This window comes from Miniopterus schreibersii, assembly GCF_964146895.1.
Source record: "Miniopterus schreibersii genome assembly, chromosome: 7".
Lineage (NCBI taxonomy): Eukaryota > Metazoa > Chordata > Mammalia > Chiroptera > Miniopteridae > Miniopterus > Miniopterus schreibersii.
The window spans coordinates 83,097,003-83,119,904 of record NC_138108.1 but is presented as its reverse complement, the minus strand read 5'-3'; the positions used below and the strand labels follow the sequence as shown (position 1 = coordinate 83,119,904).

Below are 22,902 nucleotides of genomic sequence, written 5' to 3'. Positions count from 1 at the left end.
CACAAGTTGAAGCTCTCCACTGAGCCACACTGGCCAGGGCCATTTTTTTGTGATTAGCTTCATTTACTTGTTTTCTGCTACTAAAAGCAACACAAGTCAGTATGTCAAGAGATAGTATTGTATATTTTACAGTAATGGGCCCTGGAACCTAGGTGTTAGTCGCAGGTCTAGTCCTTAGCAGCCATGTGACATGGAGGCAAGTCACATCGCTGTGTCCGTGTCTGTATCTGAAGAAGGGGGATTAATAATAGTACTGACCTTACTGAGTGGCCGCGAGAGTTAAATGGGGTAATGCATGAGACGCACTCAACTAGGGCCTTAAAGAGCATTTGATTTTACCTATTATTATGTCATTTTCAAAGCTAATTTCAGAGCTGCTTTCATCTTGGCTATTAAAGGATAAAAATGGTTATTTTAGAAGTGCGTGTTACTTATTTAAATGTTTTCAGCCATTATCATTAGTAATTACTTCAGTACAGGTTTATATTTATAGGTAGTCCGTAAATATGACCACTTACTAAACAAAGTTGTCATAAATGTAAAAAATTTAGCACTTATAATTGGCCTTTTTAAGATCTTACATGTTTGGGCCTTATAAAAACCCTCTATCCCCACCCCATCAAACTGGCCAGCTGACAGCAGACTGGCTGGGTGTAAACTCTTCTCTCCCCAACGTCTCTTGTGGAATTTGTTGCAGAATGGGAGCTAAATCCTTACTAGGGTGTAGCACATATGGGCCCAACTGGTGAAGTGATTCTAAGAGCAAATAGGCCGGTATTAAAGGAGATGTTAGGAATTAAAGAGCATTGTAAGTTCAGTGATTTCTGAACTTAAATCCTGCTTCTTTCTTGATGTCATATAGTACTTTGCCCAGTTTTAATGTTCTTTTTGTAGGCCCTGGATATTAAATACTTCAAAAATTGGGTGTTATTAATATTTTACATATTTTTTGTAATGGTCAAATCAGATCTTTTAGTTTTCAGAAATTTATGTAAACTATTCCATTTACATCTACAAGTATATTATCCTGATTTTTGAGAACATTTTTAGTTTTACAGATTTAATGTTTTAATTTGCCATCCAAATGTACATTACCAAGAGCCTTTGGGTGAAAATAAGATGTTCATTAAAACAAAAACCTTTTAAGAGTATCTGTTAGGCTTTTTATTTGGTTTATTAAATACTAGCAGAGAAATCAGTAAATCAGCTACTATAAAATACTTTAAGTTATTGAATTAACTGTTTTAACTGTAGTTTTTTCCTTTCTGTTTTGGACCTTTGTAAGGAAAAAAATGTGCAAAAACATCTGCTGTCTTCCCACAGTGAGGAAATAAGATGATGACACAGTTCTGATTTAGGAACTAGAGAGTAGAGTGAAGCTGGTGAGATGATAGGTATTTGAAAGACTCAGAATGGTGGAGGAGAATTTCAGTCCTTTGGAGGCATGCCGAGGACAGATCATGTAAAGGATAAGGCGTGGCGCTGTTACTGAGGTCTAGACTGTAAAGAGAGCTTGGTCAGCATTGTGGATTTCCTTTATCATTATTTTGGAATCACATTGGAATTAAACATGTGCAGTAAATCTGCATTTCTTTAAAAAATTTAGAAGAGATTTACAGAGGAGGTCAGATTTACTTGAAAAGCTCAACCTTCTTATTGGATGACTTTTTAAAAATTATTGATTTATGGAGAGGAAGAAAGGGATAGAAAGAAGGAACATTGATGAGAGAGAAACAGCTCTCTCTCACGCTGCCTCCTGCACGCCCCCCACTGGGATCAAGCCCGGAACCTGGAATCGAACCGTGACCTCCATGTTCATGAGTCGATGCTCGATCACCGTGCCACACTGGCCGGCTTATTGGATTGCTTTCAATACCCTAATACAAAATCAGGTGAAAGGAAATAAACCTATAAATGTAATGTATGAATATTGAGCTCCTTTTTCCCTAAAATATCTCTTAATACCTCACTCATCACATGGACTCAGGGTGACCTCAAACCTCCTGTCCCTCCTGTAGGTTACACAGACTGACTTGTATAGTACATACTGTCTGAATAAGTTTTTAAATATTTTTTTAAAAAAGGGTTCTCATGGTTATGCTGAAGTCATGCTTTTTGATGCATGGTGGAGAAGGTGAGCTGAGAGTGTTGCTTCTCCTACTCCTTGAGTAACCAGTTTTCATGGCCCACAAAACAAGTGGTGATGTGTGTCTAACGGGAGATCAGGTTGTCACACAAAATAGAGGGCAGTGGTAGTGAAAATCTGTTCTCTCAACCAAGCTTCCACACAGGCAGGTTCCTAAGTAATGATGTGCCTTTGAAGACAGTGACCTTCGTGTTTGGGATCTCAGAATAAAGCTCCAAACATACATCTCCCAGGGCCAGGAAGGACAGAGTATGCACTTGGGAAATTGGCATAAGCTTTCCCTGTGCCCTCACCCCTTTACATTAAAATCTTCCAGTTTTGCCCTGGCCAGTTTGGCTCAGCAGTTAGAATGTTGTCCTGTGGACTGAAGGATCCTGGGTTCGATTCCCGCCAATGGCACGTACCTCTGTCACAGGCTCCATCCCCCACTCAGGTCTTGGTGCGTGCGGGAGGCAACCAATCTGCCTCTCTCACATCGATGTTTATTTCCCTCTCTCTTCCACTCTCTCTGAAAGCAATGGAAAAAATATCCTCAGGTGAGGATTAATTTAAAAAAAAATCCAGTTTTATCTGGAAAGTAGGTGATGGGTGGTTTTTTGTTTTTTTTTGAAAGGTTACTTTAAAAGCTGATTTTATAGTTTACAATTAAAAAGGTATTTCTACCTTTTGCTTGGGGCAGAGAGGGGCTTTTTATTACTCCCCTCAGATTCTTGAAGACTTCTAGTTTTTAACTTTTGTGTTAAACATATAATTATGAACAGATTAGTTTTAAAATATTTTTTTGACAAAATGCTCATTTTACTGTCTACAGTAGATTTGTCTGTTACAGAAATGTGTTGTGTCTAAATTGGCCTTCTTGTTTTTCTCCCTTTGTCTGAATGTGATCAATACTTACAAAAATGACATCGAGCTTTATTTTTTAATTTTTAATTTTAATTTTTTAAAAAATATATCTTTATTGATTTCAGAGAGAGGAAAGAAGAGGGAGAGAGATAGAAACATCAATGATGAGAGAGTCATTGATTGAGCCCACAACCCGGGCATGTGCCCTGACCAGGAATCGAACCCTGATCGCCTGGATCCTAGGTCGACGCTCAGCCGCTGAGCCACACCTGGCCGGGCGACATTGAGCTTTAAAGTGGGAGACTTTGCACATTAAACCAAGTCTTTCCGTGATAGAGTATATGTGAAAATTTTCCTTCATTTTCTTCTTACAACTAACCTATTCAGATTTTCCAATAGTTACAGTAAGCACTGTTGTTTAAAAAAAACAAAAAACCCTCTTCTACCTTTTCCTTATACCTTTGGTTTTATTATTATTGGGTATTTTCCTGAAGTTTTCGTTTTAAAATCCTTGTGAATCTAGTGTAGCCCAGACACTTGAGCACATCGCCAGTGAAAGTGACTCCTGATGAACTCTTGCTCAGTCTACTCAGCTTGGCCAGAGAGACCTTTTTTTTTAAATAGATAATTTTTTTAAATTCTCATCTGAGGGCACGCTTAGAAAAAGGGTGAGAGGGAGAGAGAAATGCTTTTTACTTTATCTGAATTTTCATGTTTTAAGTACGGTCTTGACCTTGAATGAAAAATGGCATAAGTCTTACTCCAGAGTCACTCCCAGCCGCCCTCCTCATGGACTGTGAGGTGTGTGTTAATACATCGTGCATCAGAGTCACCTTGTAACCCTAGGACATTCAGTCTTAGTCTTACTCCACAGTTAGTATTCACAAGGGTCAGCACCCTTCAGGCAAAGACCACCAGGAACACACTTTCAGTTGAACAGTTTCCATTTATTACTCGTAGGAAAGAACACAGATCATGGGGAACCATGGGGTGTCCCAGGAAGAGTAGGTTCTAAAGCTTGTGTTACAGGACTTGGGCTTTGGGTAAGGTGAGGGTTCAAGGAAGAAAGAGCTGTCACTGACTTAGCATAAAAGTGCTCTTTGGTATTTTGTGAGCTGTGCCGTGACCTTGTTTTTGTCTTCTGCATGGTCTCAGGATGACTTAATTTGATATAGCTGTTTAGTGAGATTGTCCAACAGGAGAGCAAAATGTAAAAGTTCAGCTGTAAATGTCAAATCGGTTTTTCATACATAATATTGAGGCTTAGCTGTGAGCATCAAATTAGTTCTCAGAGGTCAAGGGCTGGTGTGTCTTCCCACCCCCCACGCCCCCCGTAAAAGCATTTAAATTCAACTGGCTTCTTACCATGTAGGGACCTGCCGAGGCGGCCAGGGTTTAGAAGTGGTGACATAGGGCATGCCACTGGAACCACCAGCAGTCACACTTATAGAGTAGGCAGTTGGGAAACATGTTACACACACACGTTTTCAACTGACTGGCAGTAGTTTGTGGGTAAAATATGAACATGTTCTTTTTAAGAAACAAGATGATTGAGTTTTCCTGCATTAATCTCTCTGGAGGAGCCTGGGGTTTACTCCACTAAATTTACTGTCCAGGAATTAGTTTTTAGTGCTTCAGGAGTTATTTTTACATCTGGGAAGAGTCAGCTGTTCATTTTCTGTAATGTTTATTTTAATACAAAGCAGTAAATACCAAAGAGATTTTTAGTTTTTAATACTTATGAACTGTTACATACCTTACAATTAAAAATTATAATTGTAAAATTCCTTATGAACTGTCAGGTTGACCTGAGGCAAAAGGACCATGTTTTCACAGCTGCATTCCAGCTTAGGTGCATACATCAACGATCACAGAAAGGAAATTTGTATTCATTTCATTTATTCAAATAATTTCTGTGTGCTATGTGCCGGATAGGGGCCTGGCCTTGGGTGTGGTGGACGGGGTCAGTCATTCCTTTCCTCATGAGCAGTACAAGGGATTGTATTATAGTACATAGAAGAATATCTGTGATTCATGAGGTAGTTTTTATAGTTTTGTTGCTTTAAAATTGGTAACTTTATTTTATTGTTTTGTTAATCAAAAAAATAAATCACCTCACTGGAGGATAGTTTTTCCATTGATATTATTTAGAGAGGGAGGGAGGGAGGGGGAAGGTGGGGGGAGAGAGAGAAAAACATCGATGTGAGAGAGACGTTGATTGGTTGCCTCCTGTACATGCGCGGACCTGGCCGGGAATTGAACCTGCAACCCTTGGGTCCATGGGCTGACACCACTGAGACACACTGGCCAGGGCAAAACGGTAACTTTAAAATCAGATATTTTTGGAGCTTCTACTCATGCCAATCTGAAGATACCTATAAAATACAGAGGCCTTCAGAACAAAATGTGTCCCTTAGGAAACTGCAACGTAGGCTTCTATTGTATCTTCACCTTGATTAATAAATGGTGGGTATTCTCCTTAATACTGAATAATACTTAATAATTCTTTTTATCATTTGGTAAAAACTGAGTACGTTTTAAAACCAGAAAAGTAGGGCCTGTAGTTAAGACTTACTGTGAGTACTTACTGAAGCCCAGCGCATTTGTGTAGTGTCACGTGAAGAGAGGGTTCAAAATGTCTCGTTCGTTAGACAAGACACGTGACAGGAACGGCCTCTTCCTGTGGCACTAGTTTCTGCCATTGGTCTGCAGAACTCTCATGTAGAAATCAATGTCATCATGGCCTGTCATTTAAATCTTCATAGCTTCATGATCGCTTTGAGTGTTTTTTGAGAACCTTGAAAAACCTCTTAAGGATGTAGATGGCATAACTTCATACATCTTGGTGCTTTTGATGGGCAGCAGTAGCATTTGAGTCTTGTTGATTTGGACCAAGCTAAGGGTGATAACTTCTCAAAGTAAGGCTTTTCTCCTGAAGACCATTTCACAGAAAAACGTGTTCATGTTAGATTTTAAACACCCTATCATTTAGATTTTATTTACTAAATACAGTACATACTTTTGCATGGGAAAGACTTTCTAGAGTTACCCCAGTTTTCAAGATTGGTAGGGAATTTATTATGTAACCATTTTTTACTGTGACTAAATTATGTGTCAGAATGTATCATCGTATAATTAAGGTGTATAGATTTGTGGTACATTATCTTGGTTAAAGTCCCTGGATAAAGTTTCATATTTTTAAACTAAATCTGTCTAGGCAGGAGTCAACTTTCATAATCCTCTCAAAATTCACTCTTACTGTTATTTACGACAACCACTAGATTTCCATTTATGTCTTCTTTATAACTTACACTCACCAGGGGAGTTATGTAGAATAGTACCAGTTTACTGTGTCTTTTCAGAGTCAATGAGCGTGAGTCTGTAATATGTCATTTTTTTTTCTGTAAAAAGGGTGAGGTAAATTATGGTTTGTGTATTGTTTGTTACCTTTAAATTTTAATGATTGCGGAATATAGTGTAATTTCTGTTCACAGTGGTTAAGTGACAATGAAGAAGAAATTATTATTGAACCTCTGCTCCAGTTGCTCCAAAATTATAGGTACAGTCCTAGCTTTTGTTTGGGGAAGTCTTTGTTTTTCCTCTGGGCTACTTTAAACATTACTCATCTGAGAGTGAGCTGCTCTGGCTTTGAATCCCAGCTCTGCCACTCACTGGGCAAGTCAGTCTTTCTCAGTTTGTGTTTCCTCCTCTGTAACATGCGGCGAATGATACCTACCTCACAGGGTTGTTGTGAGGGTCCCAGAAGTACACAGAAGGTGCTGCTCATGTTGCAGGCATAAAGTAAATGTTTGTTGCTTAAGTCTGTAATTCTGTGCACGGAAAGATGCTAGAAAGCATGGCGGGTGTAGAGACAGTATCGTATGGAAGTAATTTGATTCAAGAGGAGGTGGAGTTGATTAGGAAAGGCGTTACAGAGGGTTTACTTAAGAGGAGCTTGTTTGCTAGATCAGGAGTCGGGATGGCGTATCATATATAACTATCCTGCTTCCAGTAGTGATTCCCAAGTTTAGAATAAACCTAAGAATAAAATTAATTGTATTATAAGCGATATTTAAATAAATAACATTCAAAATGGAACTAGGACTTATTTTTAAAACTTTATATAAGTCACACTGCTTCACTTCCACTGTCACCCCAGAACCACAGTGTCACCTTAAGGCAGTACTTTCCTCCACACTCCCCATGCTCGGCTCCCAAAGTTCTGTTCTTTTCCTTTGAGTGCTTGCTTCTTTGTTTTTTGAACAGATAATATATTTGAATCTTTCCTGAGAACCACTAGCTGGTTTTTTGTTTTGTTGGGGTTTGTGTTTTTTTCCACTTCTAGTTAGGTAAATTCATATCTGATGTGTATAGTATATACTGAAGTATTCTCTAAATTTACAGCAGAATATTCTCTTCACTGCTACTTTTACTAGGTTTACAATATCTTCAGAAGCCTTCCCTCTGCTGCTTTACTTTGATTTTGTGTTCAGTGTGGTGGCTGAAGATGAGAATTAAAGACCAGAACAGAACTTTGGGCCTCTCACGCCCTGAAATCACACTGCTCCTGCAGAGCAGCCTGGCAGTGTTGCTGCAGGACCTGGCTGACCAACACTCTCGCTCTGGGAAACACTGAGGACATGATTTAGGGATTTACATGTGGGTGACTGGCAAAGAAATGTGTAAACTGTGGTCATACACATACACAAATGTCTTCATCAGAATACCACCATGAGTAAAGCCTCCTGTCAGTGTGCATCTTTTAGGAAGTGTTTCCACTAGTTACAGTGGATTTACTTTGATCTTTCTACACCTTGTCCTGTCACCAGGAAGATGACAGATGGTGAATAAAAACCAGGCTGACTGCATTATCAGTTAATGACCTCTAGGTGGGGGCACCATGCACACCTTGGCTGCACTAGCAGTGCCTTCCCTAACCAACGGGCCGAAGACCAAAGGCAACGTTAAGAGGCATTTTTCCGTCAGTCACACAGGGTGTCCAGAGTACTGTGTATCGCATGGAAATAAGGTGTGGAGGGAACTTTAGGGTCTGGGTTACACACCTCCACTCTGCACAGGAAGGCTGAGGGCCGTGGTGGACAGTGCTGGGGGAGTGGAGGGTTGGGACAGTAAGGAGAGAACTTGGTGGGATTAATGTCGAAGCTGTTTTCTCAAGAATTTTTGGCCTTTTACAAAGGTAATATTCATGAAAAGTTCAAACAATTAGAAGTAAACAGCCAGTGTCTTCTTTTCCACTTTTTCAGTCTCACATCCAGAGGTCATCACAATTCTGTTAATAGTTTGGTGTTTGTGTTTTCACAGTTCTTATGCATATACAAAAGGATTTTTTTTTTTTTAAACTACACAAAATGGGATTATACTACATACATTCTTTTGCTCTTGACTTCTGTCATGACACCGTATATCATGGCCATCTTTCCGTATTGTTGCTGCCCTGGTCTTTTTAGGTCACTGCTCTGGCGTGTCTGCCATCGCTCACTTAGCCATCCTCACTGATGGACACTTAGGCTTTGCAAGAGGGTTTTGCTAAGGCACAGTTGTGCGTCAAGCTCCCTTGTACCTTTATAGTTGTTACCACTGGTAAATTTTCCTTTTGGATAATCTCCTAACAATAAACTTGGTGGATCAAAGAATATGAACATTTAAACTTTTGGAAGATACTTCAGAGTTATCCTCACTGTCTAGAGTCATTTATGATAAAGTTTAAGAATGTTGTGGTCTAGCCAAAAACTAGAGGTAACATAGAATTTGACATTTTAGGAAATTTCCACCATTTTAAAATGTAACATTACTTTTTAAAATCATTAAGTGATAAGCACACATGGTAAAATGTTTTCTCCAACACCATAGAGCATGGAACTTGAAATGCAAAAACCTGCCCATCTTTTACCTTTCCCCAGAGATAATCTTTTAAAACTAATTTAAAAAATTTATTCCTATTATTACCATTGGAATTTAAAATAATACACTTATATTTCTTGGTGTGTCTCACAGTGTCTCTTACTCTGTCATGAAAGTTGAGGAAGTTCATGTACCTACACTACCAACTGTTTTTTCTACTTTGTGGATTTGTTACTACGAATTGTAGTTGTGCTGATGGATTTTCTTTTATAGCTTTAAATATTTTTAAGTTCTTTATTTTTGGGGCCACCAACTTTATGCAACATTCCTTGACCACTATTATGTTACTTAAGGAATTCAGTGCCCCTCAGTGTCTTTCTACTTCTCTCCCTTTATCTCTCTTTACTTTAAATATTGTTTTGGATTTTTTAACTGTTTAAAATTCTAAGAAAGAGAAAACCAATAAATCGTATTACTACTAGGAATGATACTGTTGATTGCAGAGCCAATTAGTATAATTGTGTTTATAATAATAAATGCCGTGGTAGTTAAAAGTTGTTCTCCTTGGCATGGAAGCATGGAACAGACTGAGGATTCTGAGAGGGAAGGTGGGGGTGGGGAGAGATTAATCAAAGAACTTATAGGTGGGGTGGAGGGGATCAATGGGGGAAAGAAGAGGGACATCTGTAATACTTTCAACAATAAAAATAAATTTTAAAAAAAGTTCTACTTGAAGAATGTACAGATCACGTGAGATTGTTTTCTTAAATCTGTCATCCTATAAGCTGTTGAAAATAATGCCACAATTTAGTTTGCTGTAGTTTTTCTTGCAAGTTCTAATTATTTTTTCTTAATGTTACTAAAAGTAAGTTTTTTAATTTTGCAATATAGTAAATGGATTTTTTTTACTTTCAAAGACATTCTTGACCAGGTTCTTTGATGATGTCCACTCTTATTTGGACTAATTGTGTCCTGCGCTCGTGACTGCAGCATACAGGAATTTCTTTGCCTTCCCCTGTTAAGGCCACTCATTTTTTTTTTTTCTCTCCAGTTTAGTGGAAAAAATTTTTTTTCACAATTTTTTTAGTGCTTCAGAGGTTAATTTAAAAAGTCTTGTGTGGATCTTCAGTTTTGCGGTTATACTTGACTCACAGTTTGTCTAGGTTGAGAATTCTTGGTTCAGAATGCTTTTCCCTCAGAATTTTTTTGAAAGATTTCTTTTTTTTTAAATTGAGTTTTAGAGAGACAGAGGAAAGGAGAGGGAGAGAGAAAAACATTGATGTGAGAGCCAAACATCAATCCGCTGCCTCTAGCATGCCTCCTACCGGGGGTTGAGCCTAAAACCCAGGCATGGGCCCTGACCAGTAATTGCACCCACACCACACCCTTTTGGTGCCCAGGACAACACTCAACCAACTGAGCCACACCGGCCAGGGCTTCCTGTGTAATTTTATTTATTTATTATTTATTTATATTGTTAATTTATCTTTATTGTTAAAAGTATTACAGATGTTCCCTCCACCCTGCACCACCCTCCTGGCCAGGCCTTCACCACACTATTGTCTGTGTCCATGGGTTATATTTACATGCATTTAAGTTCTTAGGTCAGTCTCTCTCCACCCACCCCCTATCTTCACCTTCCCTCTGAGATTCATCAGTCTATTCTATGCTTTTATGTCTCTGGATCTGTTTTGTTCATTAGAATCCTCATATGAATAAGATCATGTGACACTTGTCTTTCTCTGACTGGCTTATTTCACTTAGCATAATACTCTCCAGGTCCCACCAAGCTGTCTCAGGGTAAGGGATCCATCATTTTCACAGCTGCATAGTATTCCATGGTGTGAATGTCCGAGAAGATGCTTGATACGATTTCAGTCTTCTTGAACTTGTAGAGACTTGTTTTGTGCCCTAACATGTGGTCTGTCTTTGAGAATGTCCCATGTGCACTTGAGAATGTATATTCAGCAGCTTTGGGGTTGAATGTTCTGTAAATGTCAATTAAATCCATCTGACCTAGTGTGTCATTTAGAGTCACTGTATCTTTGTTGAGTTTTTGTCTGGAAGATCTATCCAATAAAGCCAGTGGGGTGTTAAAGTCCCCTACTGTGACTGGATTGCTGTCAATCTCTCAAAGTTCTCCAGAAGGTTTTTTTCCAGCCTGAGTCTTTTGTTCTGAGATGGGTCTCTTGTAAACAGCATATCTTTTCTCAGAATTTTAAAGGCCTCTGCTATCTTCTGTCAGTTTTGCTGATCAGAAGTCAGATATAATTCTGAGTCTCATTATTTTGTATGTAACCTGTTTTTTCTCTCTGAATGTGGTTTTTTAACTGTATGTATAGGTGTAGTTTTTTTTAAAAAGGCTGCTTCCCGTGCGCCCAACTCTTGGGTGGACTTGCCTTTCATGCTCTTCTCTGCCTCTTCCCTTTCCTCCTTCCTTCTCCTGTCTCTTCTTCCTTTCTCTGGTTCTCTCCTGTCCTCCTTTCCTTCCTTCAGGGGCATAGTGTACTACTTTCCTTTGCAACCTTAAATCCAGTTATGGGGTTTCTTCCCAAACTTTTACTTTGCTTTGTTTAGATTTAGTTGTCTGGCTTTAGCTAAGGGAAGCTGTTCTATATAAATGGGAAGTCAGGAGGGGCCTGGCAAGTTGCTCTGTGGAGAGTTCTGTAATTACCCTCATTCCAGTGTTATAGCCTGTGTCATTGAGCTGTGACGGAGTCTAGAGTCTTTTTAAGGCCCTAACAACCTTCTTTGTATTTTGGGTTTTTATTTTTCTCTGTTCTGGTTTATTCATCAGAATGACCCCATCTGTTTTTGAGCTATGCTCACATTTGGGTTGAAGTTTTTTCAAATTTTGATAAAATTTGGCATCATTATCAGTCTTGGGAAATAAGTGCATCACTGTAATTCTTTGACAGTAATTTGGGAAGGAACTTACATATATCATCTCACTGAGTACTGAAGTCATGACTTATTCCCAGGCACACAATTTCTCTTCTCTCCTGGTAGTCTTTTTACTCCATTTCTCAAGAAATAGTACATATTTAAATTCTTAAAAATATTTTTATTGATTTTTAGAGAGAGGGAGGGAGAGGGAGAGAGAAACATCAGTGTAAGAGCAGAACATCCATTGACTGCCTCCTGCATGCCCCTTATTGGGGATTGAGCCTGCAACCTGGGCATGTGCCCTGACCGGGAATGGAACCAGTGACCTTTTTGGTGCATGGGACGACGCCCAGCTAACTGAGCCACGCCGACCAGGGTATCTATTTAAATTTTTAATCATGTATTTGAAGCTTAAGATAATCCACGGCACTGGGGGATTTAGAGGTAAGTGATCAAGTAAAATAATTGAGAGAGATACTTGAGTTAAACCTAGTATTTTTCCTATAGGTTTCTTTTTCCCTAGAAATGAGTTAATATTTTATTAATCCTCACCCAAGGATATTTTTCCGTTGATCTTTAGGGAGAGTGGAAGCGGGGGGGAGAGGCAGAGAGGGAGGAAGAAAGACAAAGAGAAAGAAAGAAACATCTATGTGAGAGAGACATTGATTGGTTACCTCCCGCACGTGCCCTGACCAGGGCCAGGGATCGAACCTGCAACCTTCGGTGTGAGGGCCGGTGCTGTAGAGGGAATCTTCAAACATTGACTCCATAAATATAAAAGGAAGTGATTGGTATTATCTTACTATTGGAGACTACATTTTAATTTAGTGGAATCAATATTGTTATATCAAAAGTATTATCTGTTTTCCTTAGTTACTTAAAACATAATTAAGACAATGATGGCCCCCTTTTTAGGTTTTCCAGTTCTGAGGAGGGATGGCACTAGATCAAGTGTAATACTTGGATTGGATGTTAATTAGAACAGTGTTTTTTTTCATGGGTCACTTGAAAACTAAAATTAAGCGAAGTCTTAGGAAGTCTCACTTTGGGAAAGTACTCTTAAATTGAGCCATTTTCTGCTTTCCCATACTCTGTTCAACAGCTCTTTCTGGATAACTGAGTGTATGGAAATAACTATCCTCATGATGAGCTTTTTCAGGGCAGAGATTATTTCAAAATAAGAGCTTTTATTCACTGTTCAAAATGTGTGCTAGGCATGATGCTAGTGATTCCTGAAATAATGCAATCATTGAGTAACCTTCAATTTACACATGAGAGTATTAAGGCGTAACAAGGGTTAAGTACGTTACACAAGGCCATAAATGGTAAGTGACATCTGAGATTTAGTGGTCCCCCCTCCCCCCCTGCCTCCCTCAGTCTTTATTGATTTCAGAGAGGAAGGGGGAGAGAGAGAGAAACATCAATGATGAGAGAGTCACTGATCGGCTGCTTCCCCCCCCCCCCCAACTGGGAATGGAGCCTGCAACCCTGGCTTGTGCCCTGACTGGGAATCGAACTGTGATCTCCTGGATCCTGCGTCAGTGCTCAGCCACTGAGCCACACCGGTTGGGGTGAGATCTGAGATTTAAACGAATCAGGTTCACTCCAGATTTACTATCAACCACTGTATCACATATGAGCACTAAACATAGTCCATATATGAATTAAATCATATTTAACATATCCTTAATTCCAAATAAAAGTGTTTTGACACTGCACCTGTGCTCCTCTTGAAGAAAGCTGATTTTGCTTCTTGGTTACGTCTTATGGAGGGAAGGATAGCAGATTGCACATGGAAATAAGAATTTTCATAATTTATTCTTGGAACTCTCAGTGTGGAGGGGAGAATAAAACATTGATTTGTTTTCCCTAAGAACACAATTGTAGTTTTTAATACTATGTGTATAAATGTATTTATTCTCTCGATATTTTTTCATTCATCCATTCATTCAATAAGGTAAAGAAGATGCAGATTTTAAACACCTCCACAAGGAAATACTGGTATTTTTTATGTTTAATTTGAAGTGGTTTGGATTTTCACATTTCCTAATAAGCATTACTTGTTTTTCACATTTCATTTTTTTCCTTTCTGAGGTCTATGGGCAAAATTAAAAAAAAAAAAAAAATGTCTTTATTTCATGTTTACATTTACAGTGAGGCTTTCTTGGATAGAGAATTCTAGCCTCAAAGTTTTCCCCCTACTTGAGCTCTGTCAAGAACTTGTCCCACTGTTGTCTACCTGCTGTCTTGACGAGAAGTTTGTGGTAATTTGAGATGCTCCTCGATTGGAATTTAGCTGATTTTTTTTCTTCTCATGATGGGTTTGTTTTTATGGGATTTTGGGAGGAAGATCAGAGGTGAAGTGCCATTTTCATCGCATCAGAAGAAGGGTGTAGATTATCAGCATGCCTTGATGTTGACCTTGATACCAGGTTGAGGCAGTGTTTCCCAGAGTTCTCCAGTGTAAGGCTAGTTCTCCCCCAACCCCTTTCCATACTGTAGTCTGTGGAAGGAAGTCATGGTGCACAGTTCACACTGAAGAGGTAGGGATTTAGGTTTTATATCCCTGAGGGTTGAGTAACTAAAGTTACTTGGTATTTTCATGAATTAGAGATTCAACTCTTCTCTCCCTCTTATTTATTTAATGATTGATATGATCATGGACTCATAGATATTTTATTGGTACTATGATGGAAACTAGGTTATATAACTAGCTCCCAGTTCAAGTTTTCTCAGTTATCTGATTTCTTCTTTGAGACAGAGATAATTATCAAGATCTAATGGGAGCCCTGACCAGTGTGGCTTAGCCGTTTGCATTGACCAAAGAGCCACAGGTTCGATTCCTGGTCAAGGGCACGTACTTGGGTTGCAGGTTCAATCCCCTGCCCTAGTCAGGGCACATGCAGGAGGCAACCAATCAATATATGTCTCTCACATCAATGTTTCTTTCGCTCTCTCTCTCTCTCTCCCCCCCCCCGAGTCTCCGCCTCTCTCCCCCTCCCTCTGTCTCCCTCTCCCTCTCCCTCCCTCCCTTCTACTCTCTAAAAATGTGTGAGGATTAATAACAAAAATCTAATTGGAGTATAATGCCATCTCAATTTATTCATATATAGAAAAAATTCTTAGTTATAGCTGGAATTACACAGTCTGCTGGGCATCATGTGATAGACACCCACCCCTAGCAGAATTTAGGGATTCACATAACTTTGTTTAGATACAGGTAAATTTCCATAATGTTGCCATTGTTACCGTCCTTCCAAGAGGTGAGCGGTAGTAGATGGACAGGATTACAGGGACCCACATTTACCAAAATGGTGCAATTGTAGCCAAAAGGACTGTGGCAACACTGAGAGTCCAAGTCCAGTTGGTGGTGTGCCTGCATGGCTATGAAGACTAGGATCTTTGGCAGAGTTGTTTGATACTCTTATGTATCTTAATTTTCACATTTAAAAAATTGTCCTTAATCCAGCTGAGGGTGAATCAGTTTACTTCTTTACATCATTTTCAGAAGGAAAGTCCACCCTAGAAGTTCCCTAAAGGATCATTTAAAGTTTCTTGTAGGGGTTTCAGTCACGGCTTCTCTTCACTGTTGGCCAGCGTATCTGCTGTCACCAGTGACTCCACTGTTGAGGGGGCGTAGGCACTGCTCTTTCTAGCGGTCTTGGCACTGTCAGACTCCCAGCATTCTTTGACAGTGTTTTTGGTTTTAACATATCTTCAGTTTTTCAAGTCAGGACTATATGCTGCTTTTCTTAACCCTTTAGAAGAATTTTATATCAGCTCTATATTCCTATTGGGTCATGACTGTGTACAGAAAGGGTTACTAGAGAACCTTTAATCACCTGACACCCCCCCCCCCCCCCCAGCGTACCCTCTTACAAAGGACTTTGCTGCTGGTTTCTGCATTACGCATGGGGTTCCGGTGTCTTCCAGCCCAGGCAGATGCCTGAAAGTGCTTTGTCATACTGGTTGTTACTATAAGCAGTTGGAGAGTACAACAGCAATGAGGTTCAAAGAATATTGGTTTGTTGCATTCCTTCCCTTTAAGCTTCTTTGATGAATATTATCCAAAACAGTCTTATAATTTTTTAAATACTTAAAAAAAAAAAGCCAACAAAGGGGAATTTGCTGGTTGGCACAAACCATGCCGCAGAGTTGCTTCTTTCTGATTATTGTAACTGAAGAATATCAAGGATTGACTTGGGAAAGAAGTGTCATGTCAATCATTTCCTGATTGTTTTTCTCCCTTTCATACGCCTCAAGAGTTTTCTAAATATAATATTTAAACTTGGAAATAGTACTTTTCTAAAAAAACACTTTCCATTTTTCTTAAAAAAAAAGTTATTGATTTTAGAGAGAGAAGAAGGGAGAGGGGGAGAGAGGGAAACATTGATGTGAGAGAGAAACATTAATTGGTTGCCCCCAGTACAAATCCCAATTGGGGACTGAACCCACAACCCAGGCATGTGCCCTGACTAGGAATCCAACCAATGGCCTTCGCTCAACCACAGAACCACACTGGCCAGGGCGGAAATAGTGCTTTCCTCTGTTTATGCACCTCCCCCACGTAATGTATGTTTGACAGAATTCTCACGAGTGAGTTTCAGCAAAACTTACGCCTATATATGTTTTTATTGGACTCAGGAATTACATATTTAGTCATATGTTTATAAAAAATTTTCACTTTGATGCCGGAAGTAGTTATATGGCATTGATCTTACAAGATGTGTATTTATTTTATTTCATTATTAATAAATATATCTTTATTGGTTTCAGAGAGAGGAAGGGAGAGGGAGAGAGAGAGAGAGAAACATCAATGATGAGAGAGTCATTGATCGGCTCCCTCCTGCAGGCACCCAGCTGGGGATCGAGCCCAAAACCCGGGCATGTGCCCCAGCCGGGAATCAAACCTCAATCTCCTGGATCCTAGGTCGAGGCTCAACCGCTGAGCCCCTCTGACTGGGCAAGATGTATGCTTATTTTAATTGTTAACCTGCTTGACAATTTCTTTTCGGGCAGCCTTTGTTAGTCTCCCATGTAAAAACATAATACAAATAAATAGAAGCCATTTTACTTGCATTTGCAAATTAAATGTGTGACTTGAGTAAGAGATTGGAAACTTATCATGTACCTGTCTCCTTATTCCATTTGAGTTTATTTGGGTGCTCTTCTGACACTGTACATGTCCCAGTTTTTTATAACCTGATAAGCACTTTTGTGCTGCCACTCGGCTATGATATCCTTACATTTTGCGATACCTCTGATATTTTTAAAAGAAGTAAACATTACAGGTATGGTTAAAGGTCCCTTTACAGGTTCCTCCCGAATGCCTTCCTCTCCTTCCTCAGAGGTTTCCACTCTCCTGAATTTAGGCTTGTTGCCAGACAACATAATAAGCTAGCATTTCAAAATTTCCCAGGTTCGTCTCCTGAAGGACTTGGAGGTGGTCTGAGAAAAGAAGCCCATGGCCACTCTCACCTACAGATTTGCAGTCTATTTTGAAAGCACTGAAGGGGCTCTCAGACATGGAAAGAAACTTGTCAGTTTTTGAATTTAAGCATTGTCCAATTATTTGACCACAGAACCCCTTTCCCCATCAATCTGTGCTCTATTACTGCTTGGAACATGCTCTGTGAAAACACTGCCTAGAGGTGTACTCTTTCCAGAATTGACTTTCTAATTAACTTTATAGTTTCTTACTAATGTAACTTTCTAGATTTAGATGACAAAGTTACTGGTAGTAATCACTTCCAGTTCATGTTAACTGTTGGGTCAAGTTTAAAATAATTTTACAAAAAAGACAGGTAAAGTGCTAATAAATTGACCAGCATACAAGTTACTTATGCTCCTTAAATTTTTAAATTCATGAGTTCCCTGATCTACTGAGGTGTCTGGCTGTGGACCATGGCTACACATACCGTTTGCCTTAAACTGACCTGTTAACATTTTACGTTCTGTGGCTAGAAGTAGCCTGAGTTTGTTCTTAATGTTTTACACATTTTCTTGAATAAGTTACTCAGCTGTTAATGTTGTACAACATGGTACTTGAATTGTTTACTTTTTTTCTTCCTGTATTAGAAAATCTTGGTGCTGTTTGTAATTTATGTATAAAAGAAATTTTTCTTAAGATTTGTTCATATAATGGTCTGATCCAGGAAAAATAAAACGGGAAAATGGACACTATTTCTGACCTTCAAATAAAACTCTGTATATTGGTTTTCAGACTGTTCACCCAGCCTTGGGGTCAAATCATTGTCTTGAGGCAGGGTTGTTTCCCTGCGCAGGGTCTGCTGAGGGACACAAAGTTTACATACAGTTCCACAGAAGCCAGGGAAGCGTTCAGAACCAGTCCTTCCTTACCGGCTCCTGTCCTTCATTGCACTGCACACTCACGGGCCTGAGAGGAAATGACAGGGAAGGCTCCACTTTCTGGAGTAGAAAGTAAGTCTAGGACTGTTTGTTCACCAAGTAGCTAAAGACTACCCCATCTACCCTGTTAGTTTTAGAATTTAGGGTTTATTAAGGAGTTTCTGTATTTTTAGGATCTCCTTTAAAAAACATACCCATTAAGTATTTTTTCATTAGTTAGGACAATCTTTTTTTGGTATTCTGTACCTTGCTATTTCAGGCATAGTTATGTAACATTTGAAAAAAAGATTTTTCTGTTTTTACTTTGTGGAGGTCTCTCCAAAACCTACATTAGTTATTTTGTTAGCTTAATTTCAGTCTTTTTCAGACATCTTTTTTATTCTAAGTGTTAAATTTCTTAAAAGTGATTATAACTGGACTGTGTGATTCTACAAATACTTCTCCAGTGTCCAATCCTCATTTTGTGTAATCACATATTTTAGAGATTGAGCACCCACGGTAGAGCCCAGTATATGTCGTGCACACTTGTTTTAAATTAATGAGTGAAAGAATGATCATGTAGAATCAGTAAAATTATTTATCTTCCGTTTGGAATAAATTATAATGTACAGTTAATATCTGTTTTTTTACAAATAGTTATTATGAAATAAGTTAAACAATTCCGATATATCAGGCACAGGTTAATCCACAAAGCAATGCCACCTGTCTTCAAGAGGTGCTAGTCCTGTCACTATAATTTCGCTCAGACTCTGAGGGAATATTTAGCTAAGAAATGATGCAAAATTCATTGCCCTCTCGGCTTAACCTCTAAAGATAGACCCCACTCTGTTTAGATTAATTTGGAATTTCTTTGGAGTTAGGTTCAAGACCCTGGTTTTCAGAAGCAATCTGATTATTTCTCGGATGGTTAAAAGAAGTACTTCTTAGTTATGTGTGTTTTTAGATTTTACCCCTGATTTTTTCTTGTATGGTTCTGAGACATGGCAAGGTGTACGGAAGTGTGTCAGTTACAGGGCAGGATAACTGCAGTCCTGCCTAGCTCTAGTCAACTGCAGATAATTTTTTTTTGTTATTGCTGTTTATTGTGTAGCTGAGATAGTGAATAAAAGTAACACGATTATGGGAATTTAAGGAGACACTTTCTTTAAAATAGCTAACTATACTTTGAATCAGTCTTGTCCAATAGGGCTTTTTGATGGAAATATTCTGTATCTGTGCTTTCTGATATGCTAGCTGCTAGTCATATATGGCTGTTGAGCTGTGAAATGTCACTAGTGTCACTGAGGAGCCTAATTTTAACTTTAATTAAATTTAAATAGCCACATGTGGCTAAATAGCTACTGTATTGGGCAGTGCAGGTTAAATTCTTAAGTATAAGTATTCAAAGGAAATTCCTCACGTTGATTTAATATGACAATCTTGTTCTTTAGTGATTTGCAGCTGGAATCTCTTAATTTAGAATTTGGCAGGCCTCAACATTGAAATCTTTCTTTAAGCACGCCCTCTATTTCTAATTGCTGTCAGGTATAGATAAGGCACTGTGACCTTTCCCCAGGACACCACAGTCCAGTTGGTAACCCCATGCCTATCTCACTGGCTTCTTGAAAGCTCTGCCGTCCTGCTGAGGACTGTGCTTCTCCTACTCAACCTGTAGGTTACTGTCAGTCCACACAGGGCCACATCAGTTCCTGTAGGAGGCATTACACGATCCAGAGCAGGTTTGGTGGTGGTGAGAGTTTTATCTTCCTATCTTTTACAAGCTTGATTCTGAAAAGTTTAGTTACATTCCACTTTTTTAAGTACTTGAAGTTTTTAGTCCTAAAGTTTTACGTCTTAAAATCTTGAGCAAGATCTTTTTAGGCCCTAACTGGGTGGCTCGGTTGGAGTGTCCTCCCATACACCAATGAATGCATGGATAGGTGGAGCAACAAATCAATGTTTCTTTCCCTTCCTCTCTCTCTAAAATCAATCAATAAAGGAAGGAAGAAAAAAAAATCTAGGTCACTAGACTATAAAACCAGTTGTCACTTAAATATATTTATCATTAAGTCTCCTTGCTTCAGTATTGCAAATACTACATTCCTGGATATTCTGTGTGTGAGCATCACAAAGAACTTTGATTTTGTCCTGAAGTTCTGGACCTTTGAAATGATAAAAGTGCAGAGGCATTCTTAAGGGTTAGTGGTCGAAACTGATAAGCCATGTGTTTGACACGTGATCTTATTTCTATGACATAATAATTTATTTAAATTTAAGTTTGTATGTATTGGCATACCAGACCACAAAACCCATGGTATCCTTGAAACTTAACTCAGCCATACTGAGTCCAAGAACTCTCAGTGGTAACACAACGCCCCACGGAGGCTCTGCAGCACGTCTCCCAGACCAACGCACTGGCCAGTTCTGTGTTGGAAGATGGGGGCGATAATTGATATAATAGAGGGAAACTAAGGGCAGTTTCCATCAAGTAAAGTAATAAAAGCACATGTTAGAAACCAGTAGAAAGGAAATATCCCATAGTGCAGAAGAATAAATGCCTTCTCATTCCCACAGCATTTCTCCCTAAAAAAATCATTACCAGGTTAAGTTTCCTTTTCACACATGGGACTAAATTACACCTTGCTATTTGCTTATAATTTTAAAAAGTCAGTTATTGAGGTATAATTTACCCATGATTACATTCACCCTTTTTAGGTGTACAGTTTTATGACCCTTGACAAATATATACATCATAATCGAGATATATAACATTTCATTCCCTCCCAAAGGTCCCTTTTCTCCGCTTCATTCTGTAACCACCATTATACTCAAGGTACAGAATGTTTCTATCACCCCCAAAAGTTTCCTCTTTCTGCGTCGGTTTTAACAGCTGTATTGAATTCAATATATGGGTTTACTTAAGTTTTCCTAAATCACCCCTCAGAGATTCATTTTTAGGTTCTTTCCAGTCTTGAAATTCAAAAGAGGTGTAATAAATATCTTTGTACATAAATCTTGGTGTATGTATAGCTACAGACATGGGGTAAATTCCTAGGAGAGGAGTTACAGGAGGAGAGGCTGTGCACTGTAGTCCTCCCTTCTGTAACGAATGGCAAATGGTCTCCCCCAAAGGGGGACTAATTTACTTTTCAACCGATTATGGATGAGAGGGTCCATTACTCTCTTATTAACAGTGGGTGTCACCAAATTCAATTTGTGCTAATTTGGTAAAGAAAATATTACCTAGCAAAGTAACTTACATTCAGTGTTGTTGTTTTTTCTCATTTTAAAACCATATCAAGAAGTTCACACACAGAAGAAACGTAATCCATGTTGTTTATGCTTAAAACCACAATATGACAGAGTACATGTGAACAGGAAAACTTTACTTTTTTCCTACTATCCCAATATAATTTTCATTTCCTGCTTATCTGTATCTACATTTTTGTAATTGTATATATGCATTTTAATCGCCCTCGTGCCATATGCATAGTTTGTGCATGTCTTTGTTTTGCTTTTTAAAAGACATTATTTCCTGAGTATTTGTTGTTGTTCCCAGAGTCTTCATCTCTATCATTGTATGTTTCTCCCATTTTTTGGCTGGTAGAGCTCAATCATTTCCCTTCTAAAATTTGTTTCTACTTTTCCACAATTATGAACAAGCTTTCAAATACAATCTTTTAAATATAAAAGTTTTTTTTTAAACCCTTTAAAATTATTTTCTTAGGATAAGTTTTTACTGGTCTGATCCTTGTGGATTTAAATATATCGACATTGACATGACTACGTAGAATTCTGTCATTTCAAGTAGTTTTTGTTACCTCATTGGGGATTCAGTGACTTTTTCCTCTGAGGAACGGAGCAGTTGCATATCCATCTGCATCTGTGCTCAATTTATTTTCCCTTTTAAATTTTTTTCCTTTTAAAAAATTTATTTTAAATTATAGTTGACATACAATATGATATTAGTTTCAGTTGGATAGCCCAGTGGCTAGAAATTTGTATACCTTACGAAGTGATCACCTCGGTAGGTCCAGTGCCCACCTGACACCGTGCGCACTGTTACCAGACTAGCCGCTGTTGCTCCTGTGCTGCACTTCACATCCCCCAACTATTTTTATAACTGGCAATTGTACTACTTAATCCCTTCACCTTTTTGGCTCATTTCCTCGCCCCCTTCACCCTCCATCTGGTGATCATGAGTTCTCTGCACCTGTGAGTTTGTTTCTGTTTTGTTCATTTATTTTGTTTTTTAGATTATATATATAAGTGAAATGATACAGTATTTGTCTTTTTCTCTCTGACTGAATTCTCTTAGCATAATATCCTCTAGATCCATGCAGCCTCTTTTTTCATTTTTAAAAAAATTTATAAAAATATTATATGCTACCTATAAAGATTTCCTACTCACATTCCAGACGTAATTAATCTACTGTTATTTAGTAAATTATTTTTCTCAATAGATTATTCCCATTTTTCAATATTTTAAAATTATCAAACAATTTACCGTGAAAACACCTTACCCTTGTTCCTCCACTACTTAGTTCCCCTTCTTGGAGGCAATTAGTATTGTCAGATTTTTGTGTACTTTTCAAGACACACTTTGTGCATTTTTGAGCAAATGTATGTGTGTGCTGTTTGGATGTGTGTCTCATTAAGCCACAAATGTTAACATGCTGCATATATTTTTTTGCACATATTTTCTTAATGTTTTGTATTTAATTTTTAAAAAGTATATAATAATATGCTCATGGTTCAAAAATGAAATAATATAAACGCTTGAATACTTACTTCCCCTCCTATCCTAGTTCCCTGTC

The 22,902-nt window shown here is 38.5% G+C and overlaps 1 protein-coding gene across 9 annotated transcripts in view; it reads left to right on the top strand.

Moving 5' to 3' along the window:
* WDR33 (WD repeat domain 33) overlaps window positions 1-22,902 on the top strand; it is a 101,799-nt gene that overhangs the window by 52,548 nt on the left and 26,349 nt on the right. Inside the window, exon 8 of one of the 9 annotated variants that reach the window (XM_081142015.1) lies at window positions 17,157-17,920. The exons of 7 other annotated variants lie outside the window; for them this stretch is intronic. In XM_081142015.1, the coding sequence (XP_080998141.1) occupies window positions 17,157-17,239 (83 nt within the window). In that variant the 3' untranslated portion in view covers window positions 17,240-17,920. Of the gene's footprint in view, window positions 1-7,425; window positions 7,674-17,156; window positions 17,921-22,902 lie in introns of those variants that run through there. One more of the 9 variants, XM_081142014.1, reaches the window with a different exon arrangement.